Source organism: Desarmillaria tabescens (assembly GCF_030435595.1).
Source record: "Desarmillaria tabescens strain CCBAS 213 chromosome Unknown EV420scaffold_40, whole genome shotgun sequence".
NCBI classification, from domain to species: Eukaryota; Fungi; Basidiomycota; class Agaricomycetes; order Agaricales; family Physalacriaceae; genus Desarmillaria; species Desarmillaria tabescens.
In genome coordinates this window covers 159679-184882 of record NW_026848339.1, presented here as the reverse complement: position 1 = coordinate 184882, position 25204 = coordinate 159679, and the positions used below count along the sequence as shown (strand labels likewise).

At 47.0% G+C, this 25204-nt stretch overlaps 8 protein-coding genes across 8 annotated transcripts; 4 read left to right on the top strand and 4 right to left on the bottom strand.

The window, feature by feature from the left end:
* The first annotated feature begins 71 nt into the window (after window positions 1-71).
* Window positions 72-2515, top strand: EV420DRAFT_1566245 (uncharacterized protein). The gene is made up of 16 exons (XM_060474056.1): window positions 72-540; window positions 592-685; window positions 741-765; window positions 825-856; window positions 908-957; window positions 1018-1050; window positions 1107-1118; window positions 1177-1190; window positions 1243-1494; window positions 1542-1599; window positions 1651-1718; window positions 1776-1814; window positions 1870-1900; window positions 1954-2021; window positions 2071-2115; window positions 2169-2515. Exons 1-16 carry the CDS (start codon window positions 519-521, stop codon window positions 2295-2297), a joined length of 972 nt encoding a protein of 323 aa, XP_060326647.1. The 5' UTR covers window positions 72-518; the 3' UTR covers window positions 2298-2515.
* A 979-nt stretch (window positions 2516-3494) lies between these two features.
* EV420DRAFT_1711202 (glycoside hydrolase family 29 protein) lies at window positions 3495-6618 on the top strand (the record flags this gene model as incomplete). The annotated part of the gene is made up of 15 exons (XM_060479630.1): window positions 3495-3656; window positions 3712-3838; window positions 3895-3960; window positions 4011-4065; window positions 4119-4701; window positions 4754-4779; window positions 4831-4896; window positions 4947-5016; window positions 5068-5178; window positions 5227-5384; window positions 5436-5616; window positions 5670-5766; window positions 5819-6014; window positions 6064-6175; window positions 6228-6618. Coding segments are annotated over 15 exons (2304 nt in total), but the record flags the coding sequence as incomplete, so codon positions are not given.
* A 7-nt stretch (window positions 6619-6625) lies between these two features.
* On the top strand, window positions 6626-8276 carry EV420DRAFT_834369 (alpha beta-hydrolase). Its single transcript, XM_060483650.1, has 3 exons — window positions 6626-7012; window positions 7071-7178; window positions 7230-8276. The coding sequence occupies exons 1-3, from the start codon at window positions 6668-6670 to the stop codon at window positions 7995-7997; spliced, it is 1221 nt and encodes a 406-aa protein (XP_060326645.1). The 5' UTR covers window positions 6626-6667; the 3' UTR covers window positions 7998-8276.
* On the bottom strand, window positions 8022-10547 carry EV420DRAFT_1711200 (uncharacterized protein). Its single transcript, XM_060479629.1, has 8 exons — window positions 10485-10547; window positions 10179-10436; window positions 9773-10006; window positions 9625-9713; window positions 9447-9571; window positions 8585-9396; window positions 8310-8524; window positions 8022-8250 (listed from the first exon to the last, which is right to left on the bottom strand). Exons 1-8 carry the CDS (start codon window positions 10506-10508, stop codon window positions 8046-8048), a joined length of 1962 nt encoding a protein of 653 aa, XP_060326644.1. The 5' UTR covers window positions 10509-10547; the 3' UTR covers window positions 8022-8045.
* Window positions 10548-10806: 259 nt separating this feature from the next.
* On the bottom strand, window positions 10807-13921 carry EV420DRAFT_1711189 (glycoside hydrolase family 29 protein; the record flags this gene model as incomplete). The annotated part of the gene is made up of 15 exons (XM_060479628.1): window positions 10807-11143; window positions 11192-11303; window positions 11355-11550; window positions 11607-11703; window positions 11759-11939; window positions 11992-12152; window positions 12202-12312; window positions 12360-12429; window positions 12479-12510; window positions 12562-12595; window positions 12646-12671; window positions 12723-13332; window positions 13461-13530; window positions 13593-13719; window positions 13769-13921. Coding segments are annotated over 15 exons (2295 nt in total), but the record flags the coding sequence as incomplete, so codon positions are not given.
* Window positions 13922-14722: 801 nt separating this feature from the next.
* EV420DRAFT_834007 (uncharacterized protein) lies at window positions 14723-16318 on the top strand. Its single transcript, XM_060483649.1, has one exon. The coding sequence runs from the start codon at window positions 14942-14944 to the stop codon at window positions 16070-16072; it is 1131 nt and encodes a 376-aa protein (XP_060326642.1). The 5' UTR covers window positions 14723-14941; the 3' UTR covers window positions 16073-16318.
* EV420DRAFT_1566211 (uncharacterized protein) lies at window positions 16152-17474 on the bottom strand. Its single transcript, XM_060474055.1, is given in 9 exon segments — window positions 16152-16216; window positions 16231-16272; window positions 16325-16507; window positions 16561-16577; window positions 16632-16755; window positions 16807-17124; window positions 17177-17261; window positions 17311-17396; window positions 17453-17474. 7 exon segments carry the CDS (start codon window positions 17382-17384, stop codon window positions 16243-16245), a joined length of 831 nt encoding a protein of 276 aa, XP_060326641.1. The 5' UTR covers window positions 17385-17396; window positions 17453-17474; the 3' UTR covers window positions 16152-16216; window positions 16231-16242.
* Window positions 17475-18458: 984 nt separating this feature from the next.
* Window positions 18459-19766, bottom strand: EV420DRAFT_1566195 (uncharacterized protein). The gene is made up of 9 exons (XM_060474053.1): window positions 19744-19766; window positions 19710-19711; window positions 19603-19685; window positions 19469-19553; window positions 19103-19420; window positions 18930-19051; window positions 18860-18878; window positions 18624-18806; window positions 18459-18571 (listed from the first exon to the last, which is right to left on the bottom strand). Exons 3-9 carry the CDS (start codon window positions 19674-19676, stop codon window positions 18542-18544), a joined length of 831 nt encoding a protein of 276 aa, XP_060326640.1. The 5' UTR covers window positions 19677-19685; window positions 19710-19711; window positions 19744-19766; the 3' UTR covers window positions 18459-18541.
* Window positions 19767-25204: the final 5438 nt, after the last annotated feature.

Here is a 25204-nt window from a genome sequence, read left to right as displayed (position 1 = left end):
GAATCTCCGTGTTACGGCATGGCCATCAATTAAACCGTAAACGGCGCCACTATTGCACGCGTCAAAGCACAGATTTTCTTTAGGTCCCTCAGGCTCATGGTTAGCATCAAGCGCAGTTTGACTTGAAGTCTTGGATTTTTCTTTTCGGGCCACTTCGGAAACATCCGGGATAGACACGAGGATTTTGCGGTCCTACAACTTGAAGACGCCTACATGTACATCTCGCACGAGAGGGATCCATCCAGGGTTACGTTTCATAAGGACGCTTTTGTCGCAACGACGCCTTTTCTTTCGGCCGGTATCGGTTTCTCCCAAACTCCAGATTATTCTTTGGTTGCCGGATCTGTACCCCGATCTTTTCGATTTTGAGATGTCGAATATATTATTACTGGGACCCTGATTGTTGGTATGTTTGTCACGCGAACATTTCATTCTGGAAATACCTTAGCAGCGGCTGGATCCAACCCTTTGAGTCTTCTTTTTCTAACCGTCACCCCGACTTCGCTGGCGTTGTTGTCATGTCCAGTCCTATTGCGATCAGTGAGTTGCTTTGCGCTGTGAAGGAGCATTGCTCACCGAGGGCAATTATAGCACATGGACCAGCTCTAGTGGGAATCTTCCTCGCATGTATACTCTATGGCGTCATGCTACTCCAGTGTTTTTCGTTCTGGACGCATTTTTCAAAGTGAGTTCGCCATATCATCCAAAAAACATTCCCTCATTGATTCGTTGAATCGTAGAGACCGAATGTGGCTTAGATGCTATGTACGAGGCTTTCTACGCCATTTCTATCGCAGACACACTAACTTCAGAGGGGAGTTTAGGTTGGGCTCCTGCTTTTGGTCGATACATTAAGGTTCATTTCATTTCCGTGCTATCATGATCCCAGTGTTGATGTCATTCTCAGTACGATATTTGCAATGTGGTGGATATATAATTTGCTCGTCAACAATTTTGGTGCCCATTCCACAGTCCTTTTGCGAAGTGCTCGTATTGACTGATGGTCGACTCAAACAGCAAACCTCAATGCCTTTGCTAATGCTGATTGGCGTACGTTTATTGGTCCTTTGAAAAACTATCAGCATCTGATTCATACACGGAGACAGTTCTTGCGGCTGGTACATATCCTCTCTTTCGTTTATACCCCTGCTTACTGACAGGCGCTCATTAAATAAGATCCCGCTCTGGTTGTGAGTGCCTTATAGCTTTCTGTTGGATCTGTTTGATGGTCCTTCGTTCCAGGGCATCACCGGGACGTTTTGTCAACTTTTCTTTGCCTGGCGGATCAAAGTGCTAACGGGAAAGTGGTGGCTTACTGCCATCGTCACTACCCTAGCCGTTATTTCTGGACTGGCCGCCATCGGGTCGGGAATCGCTGTTTCGTGGGTCGTAAAGTTGGCGGATTTTAACAAATTTCAATCCGTCGGATGCTTGTGGTTGGCGACAACGGCTGCCGTCGATATCCTTATTACCGCTATAGTGACGATGAATCTTGTGAGTCTTATTCAGGGTTCAATTATATTTCACCAATTTCCATGTAGAATCAACGTCGTACTGGATTCAGAGCGACAGATAAGCTGCTCAATAAAATTGTGCGAGGTAAGATTTAGCCCCATATCGTGTTTCTAAGTTCTTCTGACGGTTTTATAGCCACCGTAGCGAACGGTCTTTTGACAATGGTATTCGCTATCGTAGAATTATCCCTCTACGTAGGAAAGGTGCGTTTAAATATACGGATATTTTACATCGAAGGGTTGACATAAATGCATTCATAGCCTGATACAGGCTTACATATAGGATTTAGTTTCGTTCTGGTACGTAGAACCGTTTCAGTCAGACGGTGTAGAATTTAAATCCGGCATTCGGCAGCCTAAGCTCTACTGCAACTCTGTTCTTTCGAGTGCGTTCTTGCCTATAACTCTCTTCTGGACATCTAACAGCGGAATCATGCAGGTCTAAACGCTAGGAAGTCTGGCACACCTTCGTCAACCGACAACACATCGAGTCATATATCAGGGCAAGTGAGTGCTGACTCCGAACGTGCGTAGGAGTCTCTTATCGTATATGTAGCGTCCACTCCCTGCTACCGGAGGACATTCGACTCGACAGGATCCAGTGGGTTTCCCTGACAGATGATTACCGAATATCGTTTACTGATGCCATACAAGCTCGTCATTACTGTGAACACGGAACACCTCGAGATGTATGATCTCAACAACTACAATGCCAAAGGCAACTCGGAGTGGGACGACAGCGCAGAGGCTGGTTCGCAGCGTACCAAACAGATCGATGTTTAAAAGCTCGCGTTATTTCTTGTGCTTGTTCTTTTTCATGCTTCTGACTAGTCAGTGACTAGAGGGTGACTGGTATTTGGATATATTTTGGTTAATGCCCTTTGGATTGTATGTTCTACCAAGGGTATAGATATGTAGATATGTAATATCGTGACGCGCGACCCGCCGCGATCGGCAAAATTGGCAACGCTTTCGGAAGATCTTCCTTCCGCAACACAACCACTCGTGAGAATAAGTTTCCTTATGTAGATAACACCGCTTTCTTCACTACCGCCATGTCCCCGTCGAACCTTACGGCCCTACAACGTGCGCATATATGAAGAACGTTTGATACATATGCAGCAATGTTCCTTTTCTCCCAGCATCATTTGGCCTGCGTTTTGTGGACCCTGGAGGAGTAATGTTGCGCGTTAACGTGTGTTCTGGGACAGTCTTCGGTCGCCGCACACCGGAAACTTTAGCATAATGCCTTGCCCATCATCGCTCATCACCGCTGCATCAATGTCGTGGAGGACGAAGACGCGTGGAAATTCTCTTAGCGCTGAGTATACAGACCGAGAATCGTAATATTATTCAGTGTGCTGGGTGAGTTACCTTGCTTCATGCCTGCAGCGGTTTGTTCAAAGGCTCTTGGTTCCTATCCTCACCGTTTTCGGACGCGTAATGGACCGTGTTTCGGGCCATTTCTATCACCACTTGCTCCTACCACCGTCCATGGCATGGGTTGAAGCATTGGGCGAACATTTGAAAGTACGTTATTCAATGTACGTCGTTCATCCTATCCTTCTTTCTTTTTTCTCATCTCGCTCCTAAGAACCTAGTACGGATGCGTCGACTCAAACTCTGACGGGGACCGTGTTGACTTACTTGATCTCATCTATAAATACCCGACTCCGAACTTTATTTGTCAAACAAGCGCCGACGGCCTTTCAACCCAACACCCTGATACATCTCAGAGCAGGTCGTCACAAAGATATATCACTTCTTGCGACGGTCCGCCGAAGAGGTCATCCAACTTCATGACTCTTTGCTCGTGGTCAGGTGTACTAGCACCTGAGGTCCTTCTCCTTCTTAATGATGGCATTGATGTTGTTCGCGTATGTCATTAAAACCAAGCTGGGGTGATGCTAGTAACTGACACAATCACGCAAGATGAACTTGCTCGTCATCTGGACGACTCTTATCACAATTTTCAAACTCTCTTCTGCTTTGCCTCCTTACCCCGTTGTCAGTTTGGACTTGCATCTGCTGTTCGACAACACCGCTGCTTCACCCGACGGCTCAGCTGATTTTGATGGGAAGGGGGCCTCATTTGATAGCAGTTATTTGCCAACGGGACCATGGGTGCATGATAACATCGAGGTGGGCTTTAACGTCGTTGGCCACTCCACGACCTAAAACATGGTTCGGATGACAGTACGAGCTTCCTTCGGAATGGGGCATATCCAATGACAACGTCATAGCCAACGGACAAGACCTATCCCTGGACAAACCCACGTTCATCCAAGAGCTACATTTCCTCTACGCGGGTGATGCTGGACCAGGTGTGCTTTATAACTGCACAACGGTGACCATTGAGCCCTGATCTTGCTCTCATTAGGGACAACCGAGTTTGGGAGCGTCTTCACGCTTACATTCACTGACAACTCTACCTTGGATGTTGAACGTAGGATTTCCTCTCGTAAGCGTGAATTCGGTCACCTAAACTCGCTCTAGTCATTACGCAAAACTGGTGGAAGTGGCCTGTAATCAATAACGGCATTATTCACACGTAAGAAGCTTCTTCGTTTCACGTGGTTCTCGTCTAACAAATGTTGTCATCAGACCGTACCACTACGAGTCTGGGGGAACAGTGAAGAACGAAAACACGACAGACATCTTCCAATGGTCCACTGCTATACCATCAGAACTCGCCGTAACCGGCATCACATTTCCAAGCATTGACAACGGCAACAGAGCCCACATCTTCGCCATGGCGTTTTCGCCTTCAGTAGTCCCTGCAGAGGCCTCGAAGCCCGAGCTAGCCATACGCAGAGTTCGGTTCACCACCCGTTGGGAAGCCGTAAACAGTACTCGTGCCCAAGTCGTGGAGGTCACGGTGGCGAATATGCTTCCGACGCGTCTTCTGTCTGTGGAAACATCTCTTCGTTCGAAGCATGAGATTTCTATATCTGGATCTGGGGTCGATACGCTAGTTCCGGGTGTTATCAGTCGACTTGTGGTCGGAGATCAAGTCACGGTTGAGGTTTTGGTGTCGGGAAGTCGTGCAGGCGGAAACGCTATTGTCACAGTCGAGGATTCTAACGGCGGTATTGTGGGGACCTCAGCGGGGTGGCCCGTCAGTCCGTTGGTTGAGCATTGGACTGCGGATGTTGATCTTTTAAGAACTCATGAAACGCCCTCTTGGGTAAGCGGGTCTACTTGTGAAGACATTTCATGTATTAACTTGTATGCAATAGTGGAACCAAGCAAAGTTTGGTATCTTGTGAGTATTCTAGTCCTCATACCGATTCTCATAGGTTGATGTCAATATTAGCATTCATTGGGGACTGTATAGCGTCCCGGCATTCGCGCCTCCCTCCTCCTATGCGGAGTGGTATGAGTAAGGCTCCGTCTTGTAACGATTATCCGTTGGCACTTATTGCTTCGTAGCTGGACCTTGCACCAGGACCCTGGTGCTAGCAACCCCACCTGGGTGTATCACTTGGATACATATGGAGAAGTACGAAGTCTGACTCCTTCCTTCCTCACAGAGCAGTAACTTCGACGACAGAATATTGTCTATGATGATTTCATGGTTAACTTCACTGCGTCAAATTTTAACGCCAGTGACTGGCTAAATCTCATTGATGACGCCGGTGCTAAATATTTTGTGTTGGTCACTGTATGGATCCCGTATTAATAACGGATGCATGCTAAGATTTGTTTCTAGAAACACCATGACGGCTTCGCACTATGGGATACACCTACAACGAACCGGACGTCATTCGCACTCGGACCCAAACGCGACTTCGTAGGAGAATTGCTCTCAACATCGAAGGCGGAGAAGCCTCATCTCCATCGAGGAACGTACTTTTCTCTGCCGGAGTGGTGGGTTAAATATTATATTCATTCATATTTCATCTGAAAGCCGACCTCTAGGTTCAATCCGGACTACGCGAAATACGGCTTTGATGTGTGGCCTGGAGGGCTGGCGCACAACGCATTTAATTCGTCCATACTTGAGCCGTATACCGGGCATCTGGAGATTGGCGACTACCTTGATGATTTGCAACTGCCCCAGATGTTGGAATTGGTAACGACGTACGAGTCTGAGATCATGGTGCGAGGATCCTTTACCGCATCAGAGAAGACGCATTCTGATATTGTGTATAGTGGTGCGACATTGGCGGACCTAACAAAGCGCTAGAATTTGCCTCCGAGTTCTATAACAACGCCCTGGCTAATGGCCGACAAGTTACTCTGAACAATCGTGGGTTCTATTCCGCGCCTCGGTTGATTAGTACTGACTGCAGGACCGGCAGGATGCGGGGCTGTACCAGATTTCGATACACCAGAATACTCGACGTTCAGCGCAATCCAGCCGCAAGCATGGGAGAGTAGTGAAGGGATGGATCCTTTCAGTTATGGATTGAACTTGCAGACCAAGGATAATCAATACAAGAACGCAACAACGATCATTCATTCGCTTGTGGATATCGTCTCAAAAAACGGCAATTAGTAAGGAATATCTGTGCCATCGTGATATAAACTAATCTTCGGTCGACAGCCTCCTTGATATCGGACCTACCGCGGAAGGCGATATCATTCCGATCATGAGAACTAATCTCTTGGATACCGGACGTTGGCTCAAATATTCTGGAAGATGCGTTTACGATACCGTGGGTGTTACAAGCTTTTGATGTTGTCAGGCCTTTATGTTCTGTCTCACAGAAATTCTGGTTCCAAGGTTCGCAAGACACGAGGTCGACTTCTGATGTGCGATTCTTGACAACGCCAACTACGTTCTGCATCGTGGTTTTTTCCCGACCAGAGAACGGAAAGATTGTTATCGAGAAACGTCTTCCCTTACTCCCTGGGGACGAGATGGTTCTCTTGGGGCCGGATTCAGATATCCCTGCAAACTGGTCGATGGACGTGGCAAGCGGACATTTGACGATTGACGTAGCAAAGATTGATATTTTCGAGTATGCATGGGCGTTTGAAGTACGTTATAACCTGGAGTGAACATTTTGTATACCTTGTGTGTTTGTACTGCTACTTAAATAAAGTCTTGAAACTTTTTTCAGTGATGTCATGCATGGAGCGGTTCGGGAAAAGCCGGTCTTGCACGAATGTCGCACCTCTGAACTCTCCTGCTTACTTTCTGCCAGATGTCCGTAAAGCCATTCTTTCTCAACGTTTCTGAGGAAAAGCACCAATGGATAATGCAAAGAGTACAAACTGCTTACATTATTCCGGACATATCTCATCCTCAAGGTAAAGAATGGGACCACGGGACACCTAGTGACGTCGTAAAGGAACTAGTCGAGTATTGGAAGAGCTCGTACGATTGGCGAAAAGTAGAAAAGAAGCTTAATTCTACATTCGAAATGTTCACGGTCGAACTGGAAGAGGCTGGCCAGACAATTGATCTGCACTTCGTGCATCACAGAAGTCCTCGTTCAAACGCTATACCCCTCATCTTTGTGCACGGCTGGCCGGGTAGTTTCTTGGAGGCATGCATACTTCTTAGTATATATTACCATTCTCACATCTCACTGCATATTATATTAGGTGGAAGGCATCCTTAAGCTTCTAACAGAACCGAATGATCCCGAGCAACAAGCGTTCCACGTAGTCGCACCTAGTATTCCAGGTTTTGCGTTTTCTTCCCCACCAACAGTGAGAATATTCATTTATTTGGTTCACGATAAATAACTCACAATTTTTAAGGCTCCTGGATTCTCCGTAGCCCACATCGCGTCTCTGTTTAAAAAGTTGATGGATGTCTTAGGGTATCACCACTTCGTAGCCCAAGGAGGGGACTGGGGCGCCTCAATTATTCGCTCGCTGGCCCTCCAGTATCCCCAGTCTTGCATGGGTATCCATACCAACTTTATCCAGGCCTTCCCTCCGTCGGTTTCACAGCATCCTTTCGTCGTACTCTGGCTCATGCTCGGATGGCTAACCCCGAGCGAGAAACGGCGTATGGATCGAATGCAATGGTGGTACCAATCCGAGATGGGCTATGCGTTCATTCAAGGGACCAAGCCGCAAACTGTTTCTTACGGCCTACTAGATTCCCCCATAGGGATGCTAGCTTGGCTGTATGACAAGCTTCATGCACTTGTAGCGCCCGGATTCGTATGGGACAAAGAAGTCGTTATTACCTGGACGATGATGTACATTCTATCCGGAAACGCCGGCCACGCTAGACTTTACAAGGAAAGCATGCAGACTGTACAACACGAGGTTATGGATAAAAAGATTACCAAGGATGTCGCCGTTGGTGTCAGCGCCTTTGAATTTGACACGGTGTATATTCCAAAGTGGTGGGCGGATGCTGTTGTCGCAGAGAAGATTGTGACTTGGCGAGAACATAATGACGGAGGCCACTTCCCTGCTCTAGAATGTAGTGACGTTTTGGCAGACGACATTAGGGAGTTCGTACGACAGATTCAGGGAAAAGAACGTGTTGTGTTAATTGAAGCAGGTAATTAAGGGTAACGTAGCGAAGCTATTTGACTGTATCACTACTGTAACTATAAGTCAGTGTAATAAACCACCTCCGTTCAAGCTAACGTCCTCATCAGATTCTGTCTTAATGACTGGTGATCCCGAATCCATCTGCTTGACGAGCGCCCTTACGTCTGCTGCCTTAAGGCGAGCGGTAAAGAAAGCCCCGCTTCTGTCTGGTGGTGTGCCAAAGACGCGGATGTAATCGCTGTTCTCTGCAGGATCATCGATGTCGTGCCTTTTGGAAGTGTGTGTCAACTTGCGGATCAAAACCAATAAAGCTCCAAAACTACGTACCTGGCTCTAATATGATCCTGAATAAAATGTCGAGGAACTGGGGAACTCTCCGTCGAGGAATCAAGGCACCATTTACAGAGATAATTTCCGGCCATCACACGGAAGGTAAGAAACTTAGATGGCGGTTCTAGACTGTATTGGAGGATTTGGTTGGGAGTAAGGATACACCAATGTGCCTTGCCGGAAGTATAGTGTTTTCTCAGAATATGTCTGAACTGTGAATGAAAGGATGGACTGTCAGATTGATCTTCGGTCCCTAGACGAGGAAGACCTACCGCTAATCGCCACTTCCATATCTTCCCGGAGGCTTGCTCGACTCTGTCGACGTCCTCGAATGTAGCGCAGTCCATGCAAAAGAAATAAAGCAACAGCTGATCCATCTCTACTGCGCTCGTAGTCTTGGGATCCTTTCCTGCTGCAATGACAATGTCCTCGGCGATCCCCGCATGTCGTGGAATGATCCGTAGGGTGTGCGAGCTCCAAGCGAGACGATTCGAACGCTTGTTACTGACATACACGATAGCATCCACCTTCTCTATCGGTGCCGGTATATCTGCAGGGTCAGCCTCGCCTCTAGTAAGGCATTTATGAGACAACACCCCTGGATAGGTCATAATGCCAAATCCGTTGACAATCCCCAGATCAGAATTAGAATCTGAAAGGTCGTGATAAATATGTGTGCAGGTTTCGCAGGTGAATATTGTAGTGGCAAGGTGTAAGGCCTCCCGCTCATCGATGGTCGATGTCGGATCTGAATCCTTAATCAGGGCATACAGCTCCTCGTGTACCCGGTCGCGCCAGGCTTCAATCAGGTCCGGTAGGAGAGGCGGGATGTGTTCAAAACTGGTATGATCGATGGTCTCTTCGGGAGGGCGATGAATGATGGCTCTGACGTCTGGAAATTCGAAGTAATCAGGGCACTCAGGCATGAAACCCGAGAAAGGTATATTGATTCTTTTGTAGGTGCGTAGGATCGAAAGAGCCACATTCTTTCGCGCACGAATCAATGCGTCGTGCTCTGCCTGTAGCCGACGAACTCGTACGTCTTGGAGAAGCTCGATGATAGCAGGTTCAATTCTCGTCCATACTGAGTTTTTTTACTAAGTGAAGTCCAACTAGAGTGTTGAATTTACGTACTGCGATCAGTTAAAGGGCGAGTCTGGTCCACAAAGCGATGTTCCGACAAAATGTGGTAGTCATTCTGCCGCTCCAGAAAGTCTAGCTCCTGAGTCCAGCCAAGATCTACAAGTTTGTTGTGGATACTTGAAATCCGATAATTGGAATCGAGGATAGCAATAAAAGACACAGAACTCACGCCCTGAGACGATTGGCCTTCTGACCGATTATTTCGGTCAGCTGGTCAATGGAGTAACATTTGGTCCAAACGAGACATTCTCTGGCGCGCTAGTATAGAACATGATGAGTACAGCATCATTCGATCTCCTTTAATAAACGCGGCTTACTTGTTCTATCTCTCTTGCCATTGCCGATTTTTGCGATTTGAATAATTCTTTCTCTTGCGGGTTATTAGTAAGTTTGAACTGATTAGCAAGGTCGTGAAAGTCTTGTCGAAGGATGTGTTTGCGTCCGGTGGCTTTAGGACAAGTCAGTCCGAGTTGCATAGGGACTATCGGGGGCTCACTTCTGTCGATCTGCATCGGAAGCATACCGGCAAGCATGACCGTCACCGGCATATTCTCCCATTTGTGCCAAGGAGCATCGACATCCATGATCCAACGCGAGATGGTTATCACACTGCATGATTGTCAGAAACTGTGAGCTTTGTTGAGCGACCTGTCTAACTCACTGCTTGTGCCAACATCTGTTACACAGGCGCTTTCGAAAGCACCACTCGATGGTATGGACTACTCGTGAACAGAACTGATAGTGGGATTTAGCATTCGATTCATGGAGGAAATGCGGAAGATATACATGACATTGCGGGTGAAAGACGAGGTTGACCCAAGCCGGTTCGGTCATGCCAGGAAAGGTGTCCGGTAAATTGGGGACGTTAGAAAGAGATGCTCTCCAGCAAGAGCGAGATGAAGGATGCATAAGGAGCCTTCTGAATTCTTTGGTTAATCGTGCCAAACGAAGAACGTCGTAGGGAAGCAAATGTCCGAATATCTGGTAAACAGTTCATCAAGAGGGTCTTAATCAAAAGGAGTGACACACCTCAAGTAAAACATCTAGTGGCATATCAATTAAGCCCTTCAGTGCTCCCTTCCTCCCCCTTCGAGCGACCTTCTGATGAGCACCGTAGTCGCCGTCCTTCACATCCGTTCTGCGTTGTTTATTCGCGACAGGACGCGTCTTCGACATCGTGATTAATTCTGATAAGATTTCAGGTGGTTTCTTGGAAGGCTTGCGCAAGATGCCAACGTACCACAAGCGAAGACACCTCGCGTCGGACGTGATGGTAGGAGAGAAAGAGTGGTTTCCGATCAGATGATCCGGAGCAGGACCCGACGCAAAGGCCGACGGCCGAGTTCAAATAAGGTTATTTAATATACTTTTTTTCAGCTATTTACTCCAAATCGCACCTGGAAGGCCCATGCATGTTGTATAGCCTCCAAGTCTGCCCCAGAGATATCCACGAAAAAATTACCTGTAGTTCCATTAACAGTCCATGGCAAAGGACCAAAAGGACTGGAGGGGTTCAGAAGATAGACCTCGTCCCCAGGAAGAATTGGCAGTCGCTGATTGACAGCTAGCTGACCATTGGTAGGCGCTACGAAGGTGATGATACAAAACGTGTTTGGAGTAGCTGTGAACCGCGCTGGTGTCGATTCTATCGGCGCATAGATGTCCTGTGAACCAGGAAACCAGTAATTCTGCAAAGGCGCGTCAATGAACGAAAACAGGGGATATGGAAAACTCACTGTGTCGTATACACATTCTCCGGCATATTTCAGCCAGTCCCCAGCACCTAGAAGGCCTGTTTGCATCGGGGCGATGATTTCTCCTTCTGCGGTTGGTCCAACATCAAGAAGGCTAAACTAGCAGCTAAGTCAACCGAGATCTCGTCTCTCAAAAATCACTGACAAGTTGCCGTTCTTTGACACTATGTCAACCAGGGTCTGAACGATGTTAGTGGCGTTCTTGTACGAGCTAGCATTAGTGGCGAGATTGAGACCGTAGCTGTGAGGATCCATCCCCTCGCTGGCCTCCCACTTTCTGGTTTGGATAGCGCCAAATGTAGCATATTCAGGTGTGTCAAAATCAGGAACAGCACCACAGCCTGAGAATCAGGTTTCTCAACACCCAGAATAGGTATACTTAGACGCATATACTTACGGTTGTTGATGGTGACTTGTCGACCTTGCGCGAGCGCGTTATTATAAAATTCGGCAGCGAATTCAAGGGTCCTGTTCGGACCTCCGATGTCGCACCACTACACCACAAAGTCATCCAGCGCTGCTGCTCCAAGGATTCGCTAAAGTACATACCATTATATCCATTTCGTATTTCTTGGCAAGATCGAGCATATGAGGCAGCTGGATATCCTCGATATAATTGGTGATGTTCAGCCTTCCTGTGTAGGGATCGAGGAGCGAGCTGTTAAATGCGTTGTGCGCGAGGCCTCCGGGCCACGCTCCAAAGCCGTAGGGAGAGTAGTCCGGGCTGAACCTATCTTCACATTAGCTAACACGGCATGGTGTAGAAAAGGATCGTTCCTCACCATTCAGGCAATGAATAATAGGTACCCCGGTACATGTCTGGTTTCTCCTTCTTGGCAGTGTCGAGCAGTTCGGCAACGAAGTCTCGTTTAGGACCGAGATATACGCTGCTTCTGTGAGTCGAATTTCCGGTGTCGAAGAGGGAGAAACCATCATGGTGTTTCTAATGCGAAGGTCAGTGATAAGGACGAATCTTCAGATAAGATACTGACTGTGACAAGAACGAAGTATTTAGCACCCGCGTTGTCAAATAGGTCAAGCCACTCGCTTGCGTTGAATTTCGACGCAGTGAAGTTGGCAATAAAGTCGTCGTATACGACGTCCTGCAGATTCATGAGAGCCACGACGTACATAAAGATATGCGGCTTACTGTCCCGTAAGTCTGTAAATGATGGCTCCAAGTCGGATTGTCCTCGCCAGGATCAGTGTGGAGGAACCAACTATTTGAAGTTCCAGCGACGGCGAAAGGTGTAAAGGAATCTGGCTTACTCGTATGATTCTGCATAATTAGACGGCGTAGCCTAGCGTTTCAAATTATCATAAATGCCGTTATGCTTTGAATGTACGCCTACCCAAGCAGGAACGCTGTAGATGCCCCAGTGAATGCTTCCAAGTATACGTTAGCACCAATCCTGAAACAAATGTGGCGGACGTACAAGATACCATACTTGGCGCGGTTCCACTATAGGATTCAGTGTCGTGTCGCAGGGGCAGGGCTGAAAGTACTCCTTACCCATATCGGAGTTTCGTGTGCCCCCAGAACCTGTGTATCCAGAGTCCAGTGCTCGAACAAAGGTGTTGTCGGCCATCCCTCAGATGTACCAATTACACGGGCATGGGAGTCCCTGATTTCAACATCTGCAGATTCACCTTCCTGTGCGCCAAGTATAAAGATGTCTACAGTAACTTGATCCCCGGGGACCAACCGATAGACGAGACCAGAATAGAGTGTCTTGATACCAGAACCGCTGATGTATATTTGGTGCTTGGCATTTAAAGATGTCTCTGGGGAAAGGCTATACGTCGAGAGAAGATTCGCCAGTGTTACTTCCACAGCTTGAGCTCGAACTCCATCAAAATCTTCCCATCGAGAGGTGAACCTTGCCCGTCGAATGGACAATGCCGGCTTCACATCCACTACATCAGGCGAAAGAACTGTCGATGGTGAGATGGACATAGCGAACAGATGTAATTTGTGTGCTGTGTTAATTGATGGCAACGTGATACTTCGAAGAGCGTGCTCCGACGAGATCGAGCTTGACCATTGAAAAATGTGGCTTGAATTCCAATTCTTCTGTGTACCGTTTTCGAAATGATATGGCCTGGAAAAATAATTTAAGGGCCTGTTTGGTTATGGCGAACAGAAAACGAAAGTCTGGATCATTCCGATATTGAGGATCGGCCATCGCCGCCAGTTCCGAGCGTAGACTGAAGATTTCAAAGATGATCGTGTGTGAGAGCATTACACCACTCACGCTGCACTTGTTGAGTCGAGCCGTCCGTGAATGTAAGAATGAAATTGGCCACGAATTCGTGAGTTCCTAGAAAATACAATGAGCTAGACCTAGACTGAGGAAGCAAGATGGTGCCTATTATTATCAACCTTGGCCTGCGTCACCCGCATAAACGAAATGCAGTTCTTGTGTGAAAGTCGGTTCGGGAAGACTGATCACTTGACTGTCTGCAATGACATTGTCGTTACCTGAGCCCCAAGACTCTGGTAGATCATACTAGAAGAAGAGAAGTCTATATCGTTCACAGCACGTAGACGTATCTTACGATTATTCCGTCATGCACGTATGGACCTGAGGGGAGGAATTGGCTATCAAAACTGGAGCCCTTGCCATCGAAATCTGCAGAGCCATTAAAGGAAGCGGCTTGATTGTTGAACAGGGAACGAAGGGATATAGGTGTCGATGGATAGCTGTGAAGAGCTGAAGCTCCGGAAAACAAAATACCGGTAAGAAGGATCGTCGTAAAGAAGAGCATAGTGTGCCGAGTTATCATACTAGTTCCATTTATAAAAGGAAAGCTACCAAAGAACCTTGCACATGATATGCATCCTTGTGCTCGTCGATGTCCAGGTGAGCTATTGGTCAACTTCTGATTCGAAGTCGATATGAGATGTCGGAAAGTGAAGTCTCCCTAGGATGTTTAGTTGGTTATGGATAGTTTCTGCCGTGACCTAGAAGTTTCCATAGGTTGATCCAAGATAGATGTGCAACGGATTAGCTGTAGAATCATCGTTCTTATAGCTACAGCCCTAGACCGCAGATCCTGTGACGGAGTCTGAAGAAGGTCCTTCTAAATATCCGAGAGTGATATTCTAAGAAATGGAATGGAGCCGAGTTGTCGTTTTCTTGGATGTTTTCAAGGGAAGTTCCTGCCGTGGGAAAAGTCATCCTGTCATCAATGCATCACCCCACGTGCCTCATCGCGACGCGTCTCGGCCCGAACGGCCCGAAGAGTTTGGACCTACCCCTTCACCTCTTTCCAAGTTTGTTCTGAGTCATAGATGAGCAGCACTGGAACATGGCAGGGATTCAAGCTATGTGATAACTGAAACTGGCCGAAGTAGCATTAAAACTTTGTGCACTGCGGAGCTGCGTTTGATGCAATTGTTTCACCATGTTTCAGCCGCCTCGCCTGTAATGCCACACAAACATCGCCTTCCCCGCAATCCCAAGGTACGGTATTTCGGCATGAAAAGGTCATGGCGAAGCACAAAGATATCACCAATGTTCCATCAATGTACAGTATTCCCTCCTAAAGGATTCTCGAAATGTAGATAAGGACTGCATAGCCTTATCAAGATGATCCCACAGATCCTCCGGAACTTTTGTAGAACTGAATGGAAGCCAGGTGACCATTGACAGCAATTGAAACATGAGAGCGAAGTTAAATGTTAAGTGCCCGGGTCAACCGAAGCCACGGGATGAACCTGTGCTGTAAATGCGATCCATACAAAAACCCAGCAATCTGATGATTGCACCTCTCTCCACTTTCAAACCAGTTACGTTCCCTGGGCCTGGTGAGTCCCTTTCATCATGGTTGGAACGCCAAGGCTCAAAGGCTCAAAGGCTCAGTTTATTGCATGAAACCCGGGGATTATCAATGCCAGCCGTGCACGTTAGCCTTCGAGAAACTGAATCGGATTCGTCGCCTGCCCACGGGACGGAGATTACCCTCATCTGTGTCATACTCGTCGTGGTTTCTGGTGTCTTCTTCCTTGCCTTACTTATCCGCTGCATCATGAACCGTCGACGAGCCCAGAAATATCAGTACAAGCGTAAACCGCGTTCCATCGAACCCTTTCTATACGAAACCACGCCATTCGATATATCTGAATCGAGTGGTCGTGCGCCCCTTCTTCGCACCGAATCTCATCCTTACTCGGGCGATTCTTTGAACTCGACTCTTCACGAATACAGCCGCCCACCCATTACCCAATACGCGTGGGATTCGCATCAGTACGCTTATATCACCCCGGAAGAGCACCTTCCTCAGGTCCCGCCGCCTGTACCATATTCCACTCAGAGTCTATTTAAGGCAGATCCATTCACTCCCTCTCTCCATACCGCGTCCGACAGCGACCACTACTCACCACCATCACCATTTCCGGGAGTGCTTCCATCACCCGGTTTTCACCAGGAGCCCGTGAAGTCACTCCAGCTAAGCCCAAAACATCTCCCCCGGCTCGTGATACCCAACGCGGCATCCATGCCGAGATCTGCTCGTGCTGTCGAGCATTCGAAAGATGTCCTTTCGGAACAATCATCCGGGTCCGAATATTCACAGCCATCCGCTTCCTCTTCGTTTATACAACAATCTTTCCACAGCCAAGACCTGGCTATTCCGCCGATACCGCCACATCCTGATTACATTGTCATGCAAGGAAGGTTCCAAGACGAATCAGTTGGTCTGGGGAGAACAAATACGGTCGAGATAGCCAGTCTGTTGAAGGATCGCGCCAAGCGCGACGGAAGTCTTCTTCGTGTTCCGAGTAACATTTCACATATTGAACGTTGGAACTCTATAGTTGTTGTTGACGGGGAAATGAAATCCCCACCTGTATATTATTAGTATTGATTGAGAGGGTTTACTTATCCCATAGCTCAGAGGGCCTTTTCAAATCGTTTTGATACCACGTACTTTCTCCTGTTTATCTGCATAGTCAACCATATCGTTATCGTTATCGTTATCGCTATCGTTATTCATTATACCCTCGCATAAAAGAATTTCCCAATCACTGATCAATAAGAAGATGGATGCTTCAGGAGCGTCTATAACCACCTAATCAGCCAGCACCTTAGCCATGAGAAGCGAGACACTTACGCCGCCATCGATTAGTACTGTTTCCCCAGTGACATACCCATTTGCGAGTAGGAAGAGCGCGAGCGATCCAACGTCGCGCGGTTTACCATACCCTGGTTCAATGGGAACCTCGATCCCCATTTTAAGGTTCGGCGGAACAATTGCGGTTCCAGCCTCGTCAGTAGGAGCACCGGGAAGAGACATCTAACGATAGTCAGTGAACGGCCGACATTCATGGTCAAGTAATAAGTCATTACTGCGCTTGGGAAAAGACCTAGGGTTCGGATTCAGAATGCAGAACTATCATTTGGAATACAGAAAGACATGCCTGGCGCAATTCCATTGACTCTAATACCCAACGGGAGCAGTTCATGAGCGAGGGAAGAAGTAGCATGTCCAATAGCACTTTTTGAAAACATATATGGGTATGAGAGTCCTGAAGTTGCCGAGTCCTATACACTGAACAATGAGAACTGAGTCGGAGGTTGAAACAAAAAAGTAACCTTCGTCCATCCATTCATACTGCTAGTCATGATGATCTGCGGTCCAAATTTCTTGGTAGCTGGATCATCTGAAAGTTTCCACTTTTCGAGCAATGGCAAGAAGGCGAACGTTAGCCAGTACGGTCCGACGGCGTTCGTGTTGAGAGAATCGTCGAAATCCTCTTGAGTGATATCATCGAAGAAACTCGATACATATGCAGATGCTGTAGGAGCTGCTGGAGGCTTGAATGTGCCTCTGAGAATACCAGCGTTGTTGAAGAGGGCGGTGATATAATGTTCTCGTTTCCCAATTTCATCAGCTAGACGCTTGGCTTCTGACTAAGGAAAAGTCAAGAGCCAATTATTTAATCAAAACATGCCTGATGCAAACCTTCAAACGGACATCTCCTTCAATTCCATGCATTGTACCAGCGCCAGGAATGTTAGCAGCTGCGGTATTGAACTTATCGCAAGTTCTGGAAGAAGTTACTGACCTGCTAAACTGTCTACAATGACGTGACTTACTGGTCCAAATCAGCCTGGGATGGTCCAATGATATAGACAGTAGCACCATTCGCGACCAGTGTTGAGCTGATCATTAGCCCAATGCCCTGTAGCGCAACAAAGCATGAGCGGATATACCTCCAAGATCGACAGAAAGACTAACGGAGCCCCCACCCGTGATGACTACGACGGTACCGCGAAGGTCGAAGAGGTTCACAGCGCGAAGATTATCCAGAGACAGATTCGACATGGTAGACAGTGGGAACAAACCTTACGAGAGAACTAGTCTTTTATATCCCACTGTGGCTATTTCGATTTGTAAGGAAATAAGTTTCTCACCGGCTGACGACGCGAGCCGTGGCATGACGTCAATCGAGGATCAGATAGATTTTCAAAAATTGGAGGTTCTCGTACCCGGCCGTTCCTTATTGGGTCTTTGCACCACCACACCACCACCACCACCAAAATGCACCATTGCTAATATTCATCACGTCCTGATCTTTTCAGTGAACTAAACAAAAAACCAGAGGCGAGACCGAGATGGTGATGAACTCGGCAAGTTCTCGAACGACGATAGAGGTGATGGAAGATAAAACTCAATAGGCCCGAACATCGGAGCTATTGGTTCCGTCTCTTATGGATGCAGGACCTGACCGACGCTCGAAAGCAAGGACTTGAATTGTTCAGTGTGACACTATAGTACATGTCTTGACCAATGTATGGTAGAATCTGGGCGGTTTCGTTCCTGCGTCTACGCAACACAGGATAGTTAATGAGATTGCACAGCGAAATGTCGAGGAGGCCCTTTACCTGAACTCAATGACGACTGGGTTTAAAGAACAGTATATTGGCATTCTCAGATGCTTTTCATGGTGATCGTAAAGTATCCAGCGCAAGGTGTCGATTTTGACGTATCCTGAGGCTCTTGACCAAACTCAAACGCGTATGGCAGTATCGCGGACCCCCCCAGGACGTGTCGTTTTCAGTATCGAGGGCAAAGACGAAAGGAAGAGATCCTGGAACAGCACCAATAAGAATCCCGGCCCGCAAACTGAGGCACTGAGGAAGGGTTCAATGTCACATCAAGTATCCGTGAATACGTCTTTCTGGCTGTATTTTGAGAATTTATCTTTGATTGATGGATTACAAATCTTTTTGATATCACGTACTTCTCTCTGTGTTATCTGCATAGTCAACTGTATCGTTATCGCTATCGTTATTGTTATTCATTATACCCTCCCCCAGTCGCCGATCAATAAGAAGATGGATGCTTCAGGAGCGTCTATGTCCACCTGATCAGCTAGCGCCTTAGCTATGGGAAGCGAGACACTTACGCCGCCATCGATTAGTACTGTTTCTCCAGTGACATACCAATTCGCGAGCAAGAAGAGCGCGAGCGATCCAACGTCACGTGGTTTACCCCACCTTTGCTCTACGGGAACCTCGAATCCCTTTTTAAGGTTCGGAGGAACAATCGCGGTTCCGATCTCGTCAGTAGGAGCACCGGGAAGAGTCATCTAACGACAATCAGTGAACGATCGACATTCATGGTCAAGTAATAATTTCCTACTGCACTTGGGAAAAGACCTAGAGTGCGGATTCAAATACAGGATGATCATTTGGAATAGAAATACTTTCCTGGCGCAATTCCATTGACTCTAATACCCAACGGGAGCAGTTCATGAGCGAGGGAAGAAGTGGCATGTCCGATGGCACTTTTTGAGAACATATACGGGTATGACAGTCCCGAAGTTGCCGAGTCCTATACGCTGAACAATGAGAACTGAGTCGGAGGTTGAAACAAAAAAGTAACCTTCGTCCATCCGTTCATACTGCTAGTCATGATGATCTGCGGTCCAAATTTCTTAGTGACTGGATTATCTGACAGCTTCCACTTTTCGAGCAATGGCAAGAAGGCGAACGTTAGCCAGTACGGTCCGACGGCATTCGTGTTGTAGGTGTCATCGAAAGCCTCTTGAGCGATATCGTCGAAGAAACTCGATACGTATGCCGATGCCGTGGGGGTTGCTGGTGGCTTAAATCTGCCTATGAGAATACCAGCGTTGTTGAAGAGGGCCGTAACGTAATGTTTTCGTTTCCCGATTTCATCAGCTAGACGCTTGGCTTCTGACTAAGGCAGAGTCAGGAGTCAATTGATCAAAGCATGCCTGATGCAAACCTTCAAACGGACGTCTCCTTCGATTCCATGCATTGTACCGGCTCCAGGGATGTTAGCAGCTGCGCTATTGAGCTTGTCGCAAGTTCTAGAGAAAATTACTTAGGTGACGAACTGTCTATAACGATGTGACTTACTGGTCCAAATCAGCCTGGGATGGTCCAATGATATAGACAGTAGCACCATTCGCGATCAGTGTTGAGCTGATCATTAGCCCAATCCCCTGCGGCGCAACAAAGCATGAGCGGATATACCTCCAAGATCGACAGAACGACTAACGGAACCCCCACCCGTGATGACTACGACGGTACCGCGAAGGTCAAAGAGGTTTACTGCGCGAAGATTATCCAGAGATAGATTCGACATGGTAGACAGTGGGAACAAAAGTTACGAGAGAACCAGTCTTTTATATCCCACTGTAACTATTGACGTCATAATGTGGCTAGCCGTACGCGTCGTCAGCCGGTACTGAGAAGCTACAAATCGAAGGTATCTGAACTGCCTGTGACTCAGATAGATTTCAAAAATTGAAGGTTCTCGTACCCGGCCGTTCCTTATAGGGACTTTGCGCCAATACACTACCACCACCAAGAATGCACCACTGCTAATATTCATCATGTCCTGATCTTTTCGGTGAAATCAGCAAAAGAAAAAGAGGCGAGACCGAGATGGTGATGGAAGATGAAACTCAAGGCCCGAACATCGGAGCCATTGGTTCCGCCTCTTATGCCAATGGATGCAGGACTTAACTGACGCTCGAAAACAAGGACTCGGATTGTTCAGTGTTACACTAGGGTACATGTCTTGACCAATATATGGTAGGGTGGTTTTCGTTCCTTCGTCTACGCAGCACCTTGCGAGAGAAGATAATTAATGAGATTGCACAGCGAAAGGTCGAGGAAGTCCTTTACCTGAACTCAACGACGACTGGGTTTGAAGAATAGCAGATTGACCTTCTAAGATACTTTCCAAGGCTATCGTAAAGTATCTAGCGCCATGTGTCGGTTTTGACGTATCCCGAGGCTCGAAGGGCGTGTCAACCAAATTCAAAAGCGTGCGGCAGACGTCGCGGACGCCTCCGGCAATTGTTGTTTTCAGTATCGAGCGCAAAGTTGGAAGGAAGAGATCTTGAAACAGCACCACAGCCCGCAAACTGAGGTCTTGAGGAAGGGTCGAATGCTATATTATCCGTGAATGCGTCGTTCTGGCTATTTTGAAAATTTATCTGCGTATGATAGATTACGCTACTCACCAATGCCCATTCAACATTCAACGACTACTAGAGGCACAGATGCCGTTCAGGGAGAAATCGAGGCTGCCAATTGAGGAGATGATGGTGGTAGAAAGGAAGGTTGCCGGTAAACGATCATTCCTTGATCCTTCACCGCCATCATTGCTGTGGCGACGACCAAAACGACGAAACCATGACTATTTTTTTCATGCTGGACTCTCCCTTCATATTATCCGCATACTGGCCGCCAAGGTACAGAGTGAAGCGTCCTTGGTGAGCGCTTCCCATGTTCACCGCATACATTGATGCGGGTGCGGCATCGTCATGCAGGAAGTCGAGAAGTAATCAAAGAGCTCTTGGGGAATAGAAGTGCTGGAGTCTCCGAGTACCGTTCTCTTGACTGGTGTCGCCATGAGCAATTGGATACCTACGACGTGGATCAGTGTTTTTTTTTAGAAAAAGAGATACAGTGACGCACGAAACACCACAGTACGGCGTTCACCCACGAGCCGTACAGATATCCCGAGGAAAGGCAAGAATATTGAGTGTAGGAGGTAATTGAAGAGAACGAAGTGAGATGATGGCGGTACGGAAGCAAGAAACAGTGAAACAGTGTGAATTGGTCGACTCCGCTAGTACAAGTTCAGGTAAACAATAGTAAACTACTGTGGACCTCGCCGACTCGTCAATAAGAATAAAGCGAAGAAAAGAAAGTAAAGTAAAGTAAGATAGTGAGACTGTTGTTTTTATCACATTTGTATAATATCGGCCAAAAAATCAGGTACAGTTACAGTCGACGGTTTTGATTTTGGAGGCAATGATTGCCTACATGTACGTGTCGCAAGAGTGATCGCGTCGCTTCCTCTTACATCATCTCCTCACCACCTTAGTACTGTCATCACTGCCGTCGAGCGTGACGCTTGTAAAGCCTGCTTAATTCTTTCGCTTGTTTCTGTCCTCGCCTAGCATATTCCAAGCATTATTGTGTCTAGGATGCACATCATGCACTGCGGGGCCATTAGCAAACTAGGCCTGTTCCATGTTGAAAAGACCCCAGAACAAAAGGGCGGCTGATTGTTCGTGAGTCGTACGCTTTTACTTCGGACTTTGTCTTATATATGCACTGTAGAGCAGGCCTAGTTTATCTTCATGAAGCGTAATATATTTCCTTGAAGGACAACGCCATGGGCGGTGGTTGTGAGTATTCTGGTCAGACCTTACAAGTATTTGGGACCGATGCGAGGACCGAAGCGGGACCATGCTACCATACTACGTAGTACGTGTATGTGCAACCGAATTCTCACAGAAAACTTATTTCCGCAGCTTTTCGCATAACGAGAGATGTAGGAACTACCGAATAAGACGCATCACACGGACATTATCTCCCAGCTGCACCACAATGTTTATACTGGATGGTTTGAAGATCATTACTCTGGCGCATGCCTTCCACGGCTGGAAAGATGCCAAGATCAACCCCATCGCGAAAGAACACGAATGATGCCAACACCCTAGTGGTAGAGCATGCACTCAAAAAACCCCGGCCATCTTAGCGTCTGGTCCAATTTCCGCAAGCGCAAGATTGAGAGCAGGTCTTTCTCCTGTGGGGAAGACGGCGACGAGTTCCACGCTATCTGCTCCAGATGGAGACCGTCGCAGCTTTCGAGAAAGTCGGGTCGCGACCTCCTTCATCTCGTTCACCCGACCAGACTTCGGTCCAGTCATTCCTGCGACGGTCCCGGTGTATAGAGTCGATGCACTCAGTGGACGACGATGAGGGGGGGTTATCGTATAATGTCATGCTAGTGGTGGACATTTATAAAGCTGGTAGGTGTAATATGATCATGATGTTTCTACTCTAGGACTCGGGGACTAGCGGGTATTTATCAGAGCTTATTTGAAAATAGAAAACGTGACCGTAGCTTGCCTCAAACGAACTCCATGGATTCCGTGGCTTAACTGTCTAGGTGATACCAGACATACTCCTTGGCATTTGCTTTATAGAACGAAGGGTTTTAACCGATGGCACTATACTACAGGCGTGCGGTTCACTTCTGCCAAGCCTGAACGGTCTTAACAACCATCCGAAGATGCGCCTTCTAAGAATTTCGCGGACGACAATGCCAGCTCAGAACTTCTCGATGATGCCAACTGTACGATTTCCAGCAAAGCCTTAGTTTTACACTGTAAACTCAAAATTGCCAACGTTAACGTCCATTGAAGAGCTGGTGACAGCATCAGCTTGTTCACGACGGATAAATACCGTGGATACAGCCCAAGCATGTCTGTACGTACTGTCCCCTTCTACTGCGCCAACCTTTCCTGTCCGTGTTGTACACAAATCCCTGTAACTACAGGGGAGCCATTTGTGTGCACAGGTCAGGGAATGGTACTATACACCCCTGCTGTGGTGAGTCAGCCATCTTGTGACGCCTCTTGTGACTGCCTGGTGCGTGATTATGTGAGCAGTCGAGCTCGCTGTCGCCTTCGACGTGCTAGGGTCCTTAGGCACTGTGCTCGACAAGCAAAGTGATACTACAATCGAGCCAAAAATAAAATCCAATACAAAAGTAACTATAGGGCTGCCTTTTTCGTCACAGCCGGTGATAGGAACCATGTGCATCGTCTCTTGATTACTTTTTCCCATGCTTCCTGTTCCCTTTCGCAAAATCTGATCCCATCCCATGGCTTGTATAAAAATAATATTGTATTATTTAACAAGTAGATATATGGAGTAAAGGAATATATCTAGTCATTGGATATTCATGCTAAAGGCCTCCTCCCTCACGTCATTGCCGTTACCTCCCTGGCCGCCACCGCCGTCGTCGTCCCGCGCATGGTGAGGGAAAGAAGCGGAAAAAGAAGTGGCACAGCCACTCGATCACTCTGCGGTTTCACGGACCGGAGCGATTGAGCGAATGGAATGAATACCGGGGATGCATCCTCTGCTCCATTCCTGCATCCCGAAGGCCCGAGAATCATTGGAATGTAATGATATTGTATTATACAGTATAGTTCTATACTTTCCTATATATTAAATGAATCCCAGCCTTGATTAATATGCATTTTACGGTTGAAAAACCGCTTTTTGGTTCATTTGCTAGCATATACTCATTGTATGCTGTTCTATACACCGTAGAAATGAATACAATGGCCTGCATATACGAGATTATGTAGTATACTATCCAAACAAAGTGTCTGATCCACAGCGATCTTCTCATAGAAACATCGTTACTCACTTCATTGCTTAGAAGAACTGTTAGAAATTTGACCTCCGTGCACTTTTGTCTGACCAAAATAAAATTGTATCACGGTTTCAGGGCAGGTACATTTTCAGATATATACTACTCAGAATAGATGAAATCCATGGTTTTATTGACTCTGTATTCTCATTTGAATGTGTACTATGGGATAAAGGATGTAGAGTACTTGCATTTGACACCATAATTCATATTTATCTACAAATCAGCTAGAATATATGAATAACTAAGCTATACATGATATATAAATGCCAATAGACACCAATATATTTGATTTTAGAGGGATGGAAGAGCTTCATGACTGTACAATTGCAATCTATTGCTTGCTGCAGTCAATTTAGGGGTTGTCCGGCAAATTCCGGAAATCCACTCCAAATGTTCTTTTTTCACTAGTTCATACATGCATTAAATATAGTCATGATAGAGTCATTAGTGCACATTTTATACCAAAAAAACACACCATATCCATCTACTATCCCCAAAATTGAATCCACTATCAGATTGGGAATGCTATATTCCCACAGTAAATGCATCCAAGCACATGTAATTACTGGGATAAATTGTATTAAATGAACAATACAGCCTCAATACAAAAGGGGAAAAATAGAGTGGGAAGCGGGCAATGACGAGCGGGAGGGGCGGAGCATAGGGTGTAGCAAAGCATGGGAAATCCAAGCATGACAACTCCGGCATGGCTGTGCACAAGCTGAGCGCTTGTGCTACAGGCCATTCCCTGAGCTGTGTACAAATGCTGCTCCCTGTAGTTACAGGGATTTGTGTACAACTCGTTCCCCTGTAACTACAGGGCATTTGTGCACAAAATGGACGGTATAGCCTCACTGCGCAACCGGGTGTATTTACAGGCAATCAGCATTACACAATGGCCAGATGTTAAAGAGTTCCTTGTACCACGCAGGGAGTCGAGTGCTGAATTTCGATGCATGTATACTCATACGAAACTCTTCACCTTTCATAAATATCGCTGCAACCTGTGTTGGTCACTTGGTCTAGCCTGCTACTATTGTGGCGTACCCTTAAATCCGTTTAACGAGAGGACCGCATGATCGAGCACCTTAAAGAAAGTGACAGGGAATCATACTAAGGTAGAGGCCGTCTCTTTCCACCACCCTTATGTAATCATTAGTCATAACATCACGTGAGGACAAATTTGGGAATCTGAATTCGCATCATGACATTTTCTGAATAAAAACAGCTTCACCTCATTTCCTGTCATCATGTTAGCACTTTGTA

What these genes read in the sequence shown, in the direction of transcription:
- EV420DRAFT_1711200 (XM_060479629.1), bottom strand. Translation starts at nt 10,508, where the DNA reads ATGCCACTAGATGTTTTACTTGAG. An exon ending in ACTATCAGTTCTGTTCACGA is followed by an intron (nt 10,007 to 10,178) that starts GTAGTCCATACC and finishes CACAAATGGGAG; the next exon opens with AATATGCCGGTGACGGTCAT. An exon ending in TCGCCCTTTAACTGATCGCA is followed by an intron (nt 9,397 to 9,446) that starts GTACGTAAATTC and finishes AAAAAAACTCAG; the next exon opens with TATGGACGAGAATTGAACCT.
- EV420DRAFT_834369 (XM_060483650.1), top strand. Translation starts at nt 6,668, where the DNA reads ATGTCCGTAAAGCCATTCTTTCTCAACGTTTCTGAGGAAAAGCACCAA. An exon ending in GGCCGGGTAGTTTCTTGGAG is followed by an intron (nt 7,013 to 7,070) that starts GCATGCATACTT and finishes ATATTATATTAG; the next exon opens with GTGGAAGGCATCCTTAAGCT. An exon ending in CGTTTTCTTCCCCACCAACA is followed by an intron (nt 7,179 to 7,229) that starts GTGAGAATATTC and finishes ACAATTTTTAAG; the next exon opens with GCTCCTGGATTCTCCGTAGC.
- EV420DRAFT_1566211 (XM_060474055.1), bottom strand. Translation starts at nt 17,384, where the DNA reads ATGATCAGCTCAACACTGGTCGCGAATGGTGCTACTGTCTATATCATT. An exon ending in TCCCAGGCTGATTTGGACCA is followed by an intron (nt 17,262 to 17,310) that starts GTAAGTCACGTC and finishes AACTTCTTCCAG; the next exon opens with AACTTGCGATAAGTTCAATA. An exon ending in AAGGAGATGTCCGTTTGAAG is followed by an intron (nt 17,125 to 17,176) that starts GTTTGCATCAGG and finishes ACTTTTCCTTAG; the next exon opens with TCAGAAGCCAAGCGTCTAGC.
- EV420DRAFT_1566245 (XM_060474056.1), top strand. Translation starts at nt 519, where the DNA reads ATGTCCAGTCCTATTGCGATCA. An exon ending in TTCTGGACGCATTTTTCAAA is followed by an intron (nt 686 to 740) that starts GTGAGTTCGCCA and finishes GTTGAATCGTAG; the next exon opens with AGACCGAATGTGGCTTAGAT. An exon ending in TATCCCTCTACGTAGGAAAG is followed by an intron (nt 1,719 to 1,775) that starts GTGCGTTTAAAT and finishes ATGCATTCATAG; the next exon opens with CCTGATACAGGCTTACATAT.
- EV420DRAFT_1566195 (XM_060474053.1), bottom strand. Translation starts at nt 19,676, where the DNA reads ATGATCAGCTCAACACTGATCGCGAATGGTGCTACTGTCTATATCATT. An exon ending in TCCCAGGCTGATTTGGACCA is followed by an intron (nt 19,554 to 19,602) that starts GTAAGTCACATC and finishes AATTTTCTCTAG; the next exon opens with AACTTGCGACAAGCTCAATA. An exon ending in CAGTACTAATCGATGGCGGC is followed by an intron (nt 18,572 to 18,623) that starts GTAAGTGTCTCG and finishes AGGTGGACATAG; the next exon opens with ACGCTCCTGAAGCATCCATC.
- EV420DRAFT_834007 (XM_060483649.1), top strand. Translation starts at nt 14,942, where the DNA reads ATGCGATCCATACAAAAACCCAGCAATCTGATGATTGCACCTCTCTCC.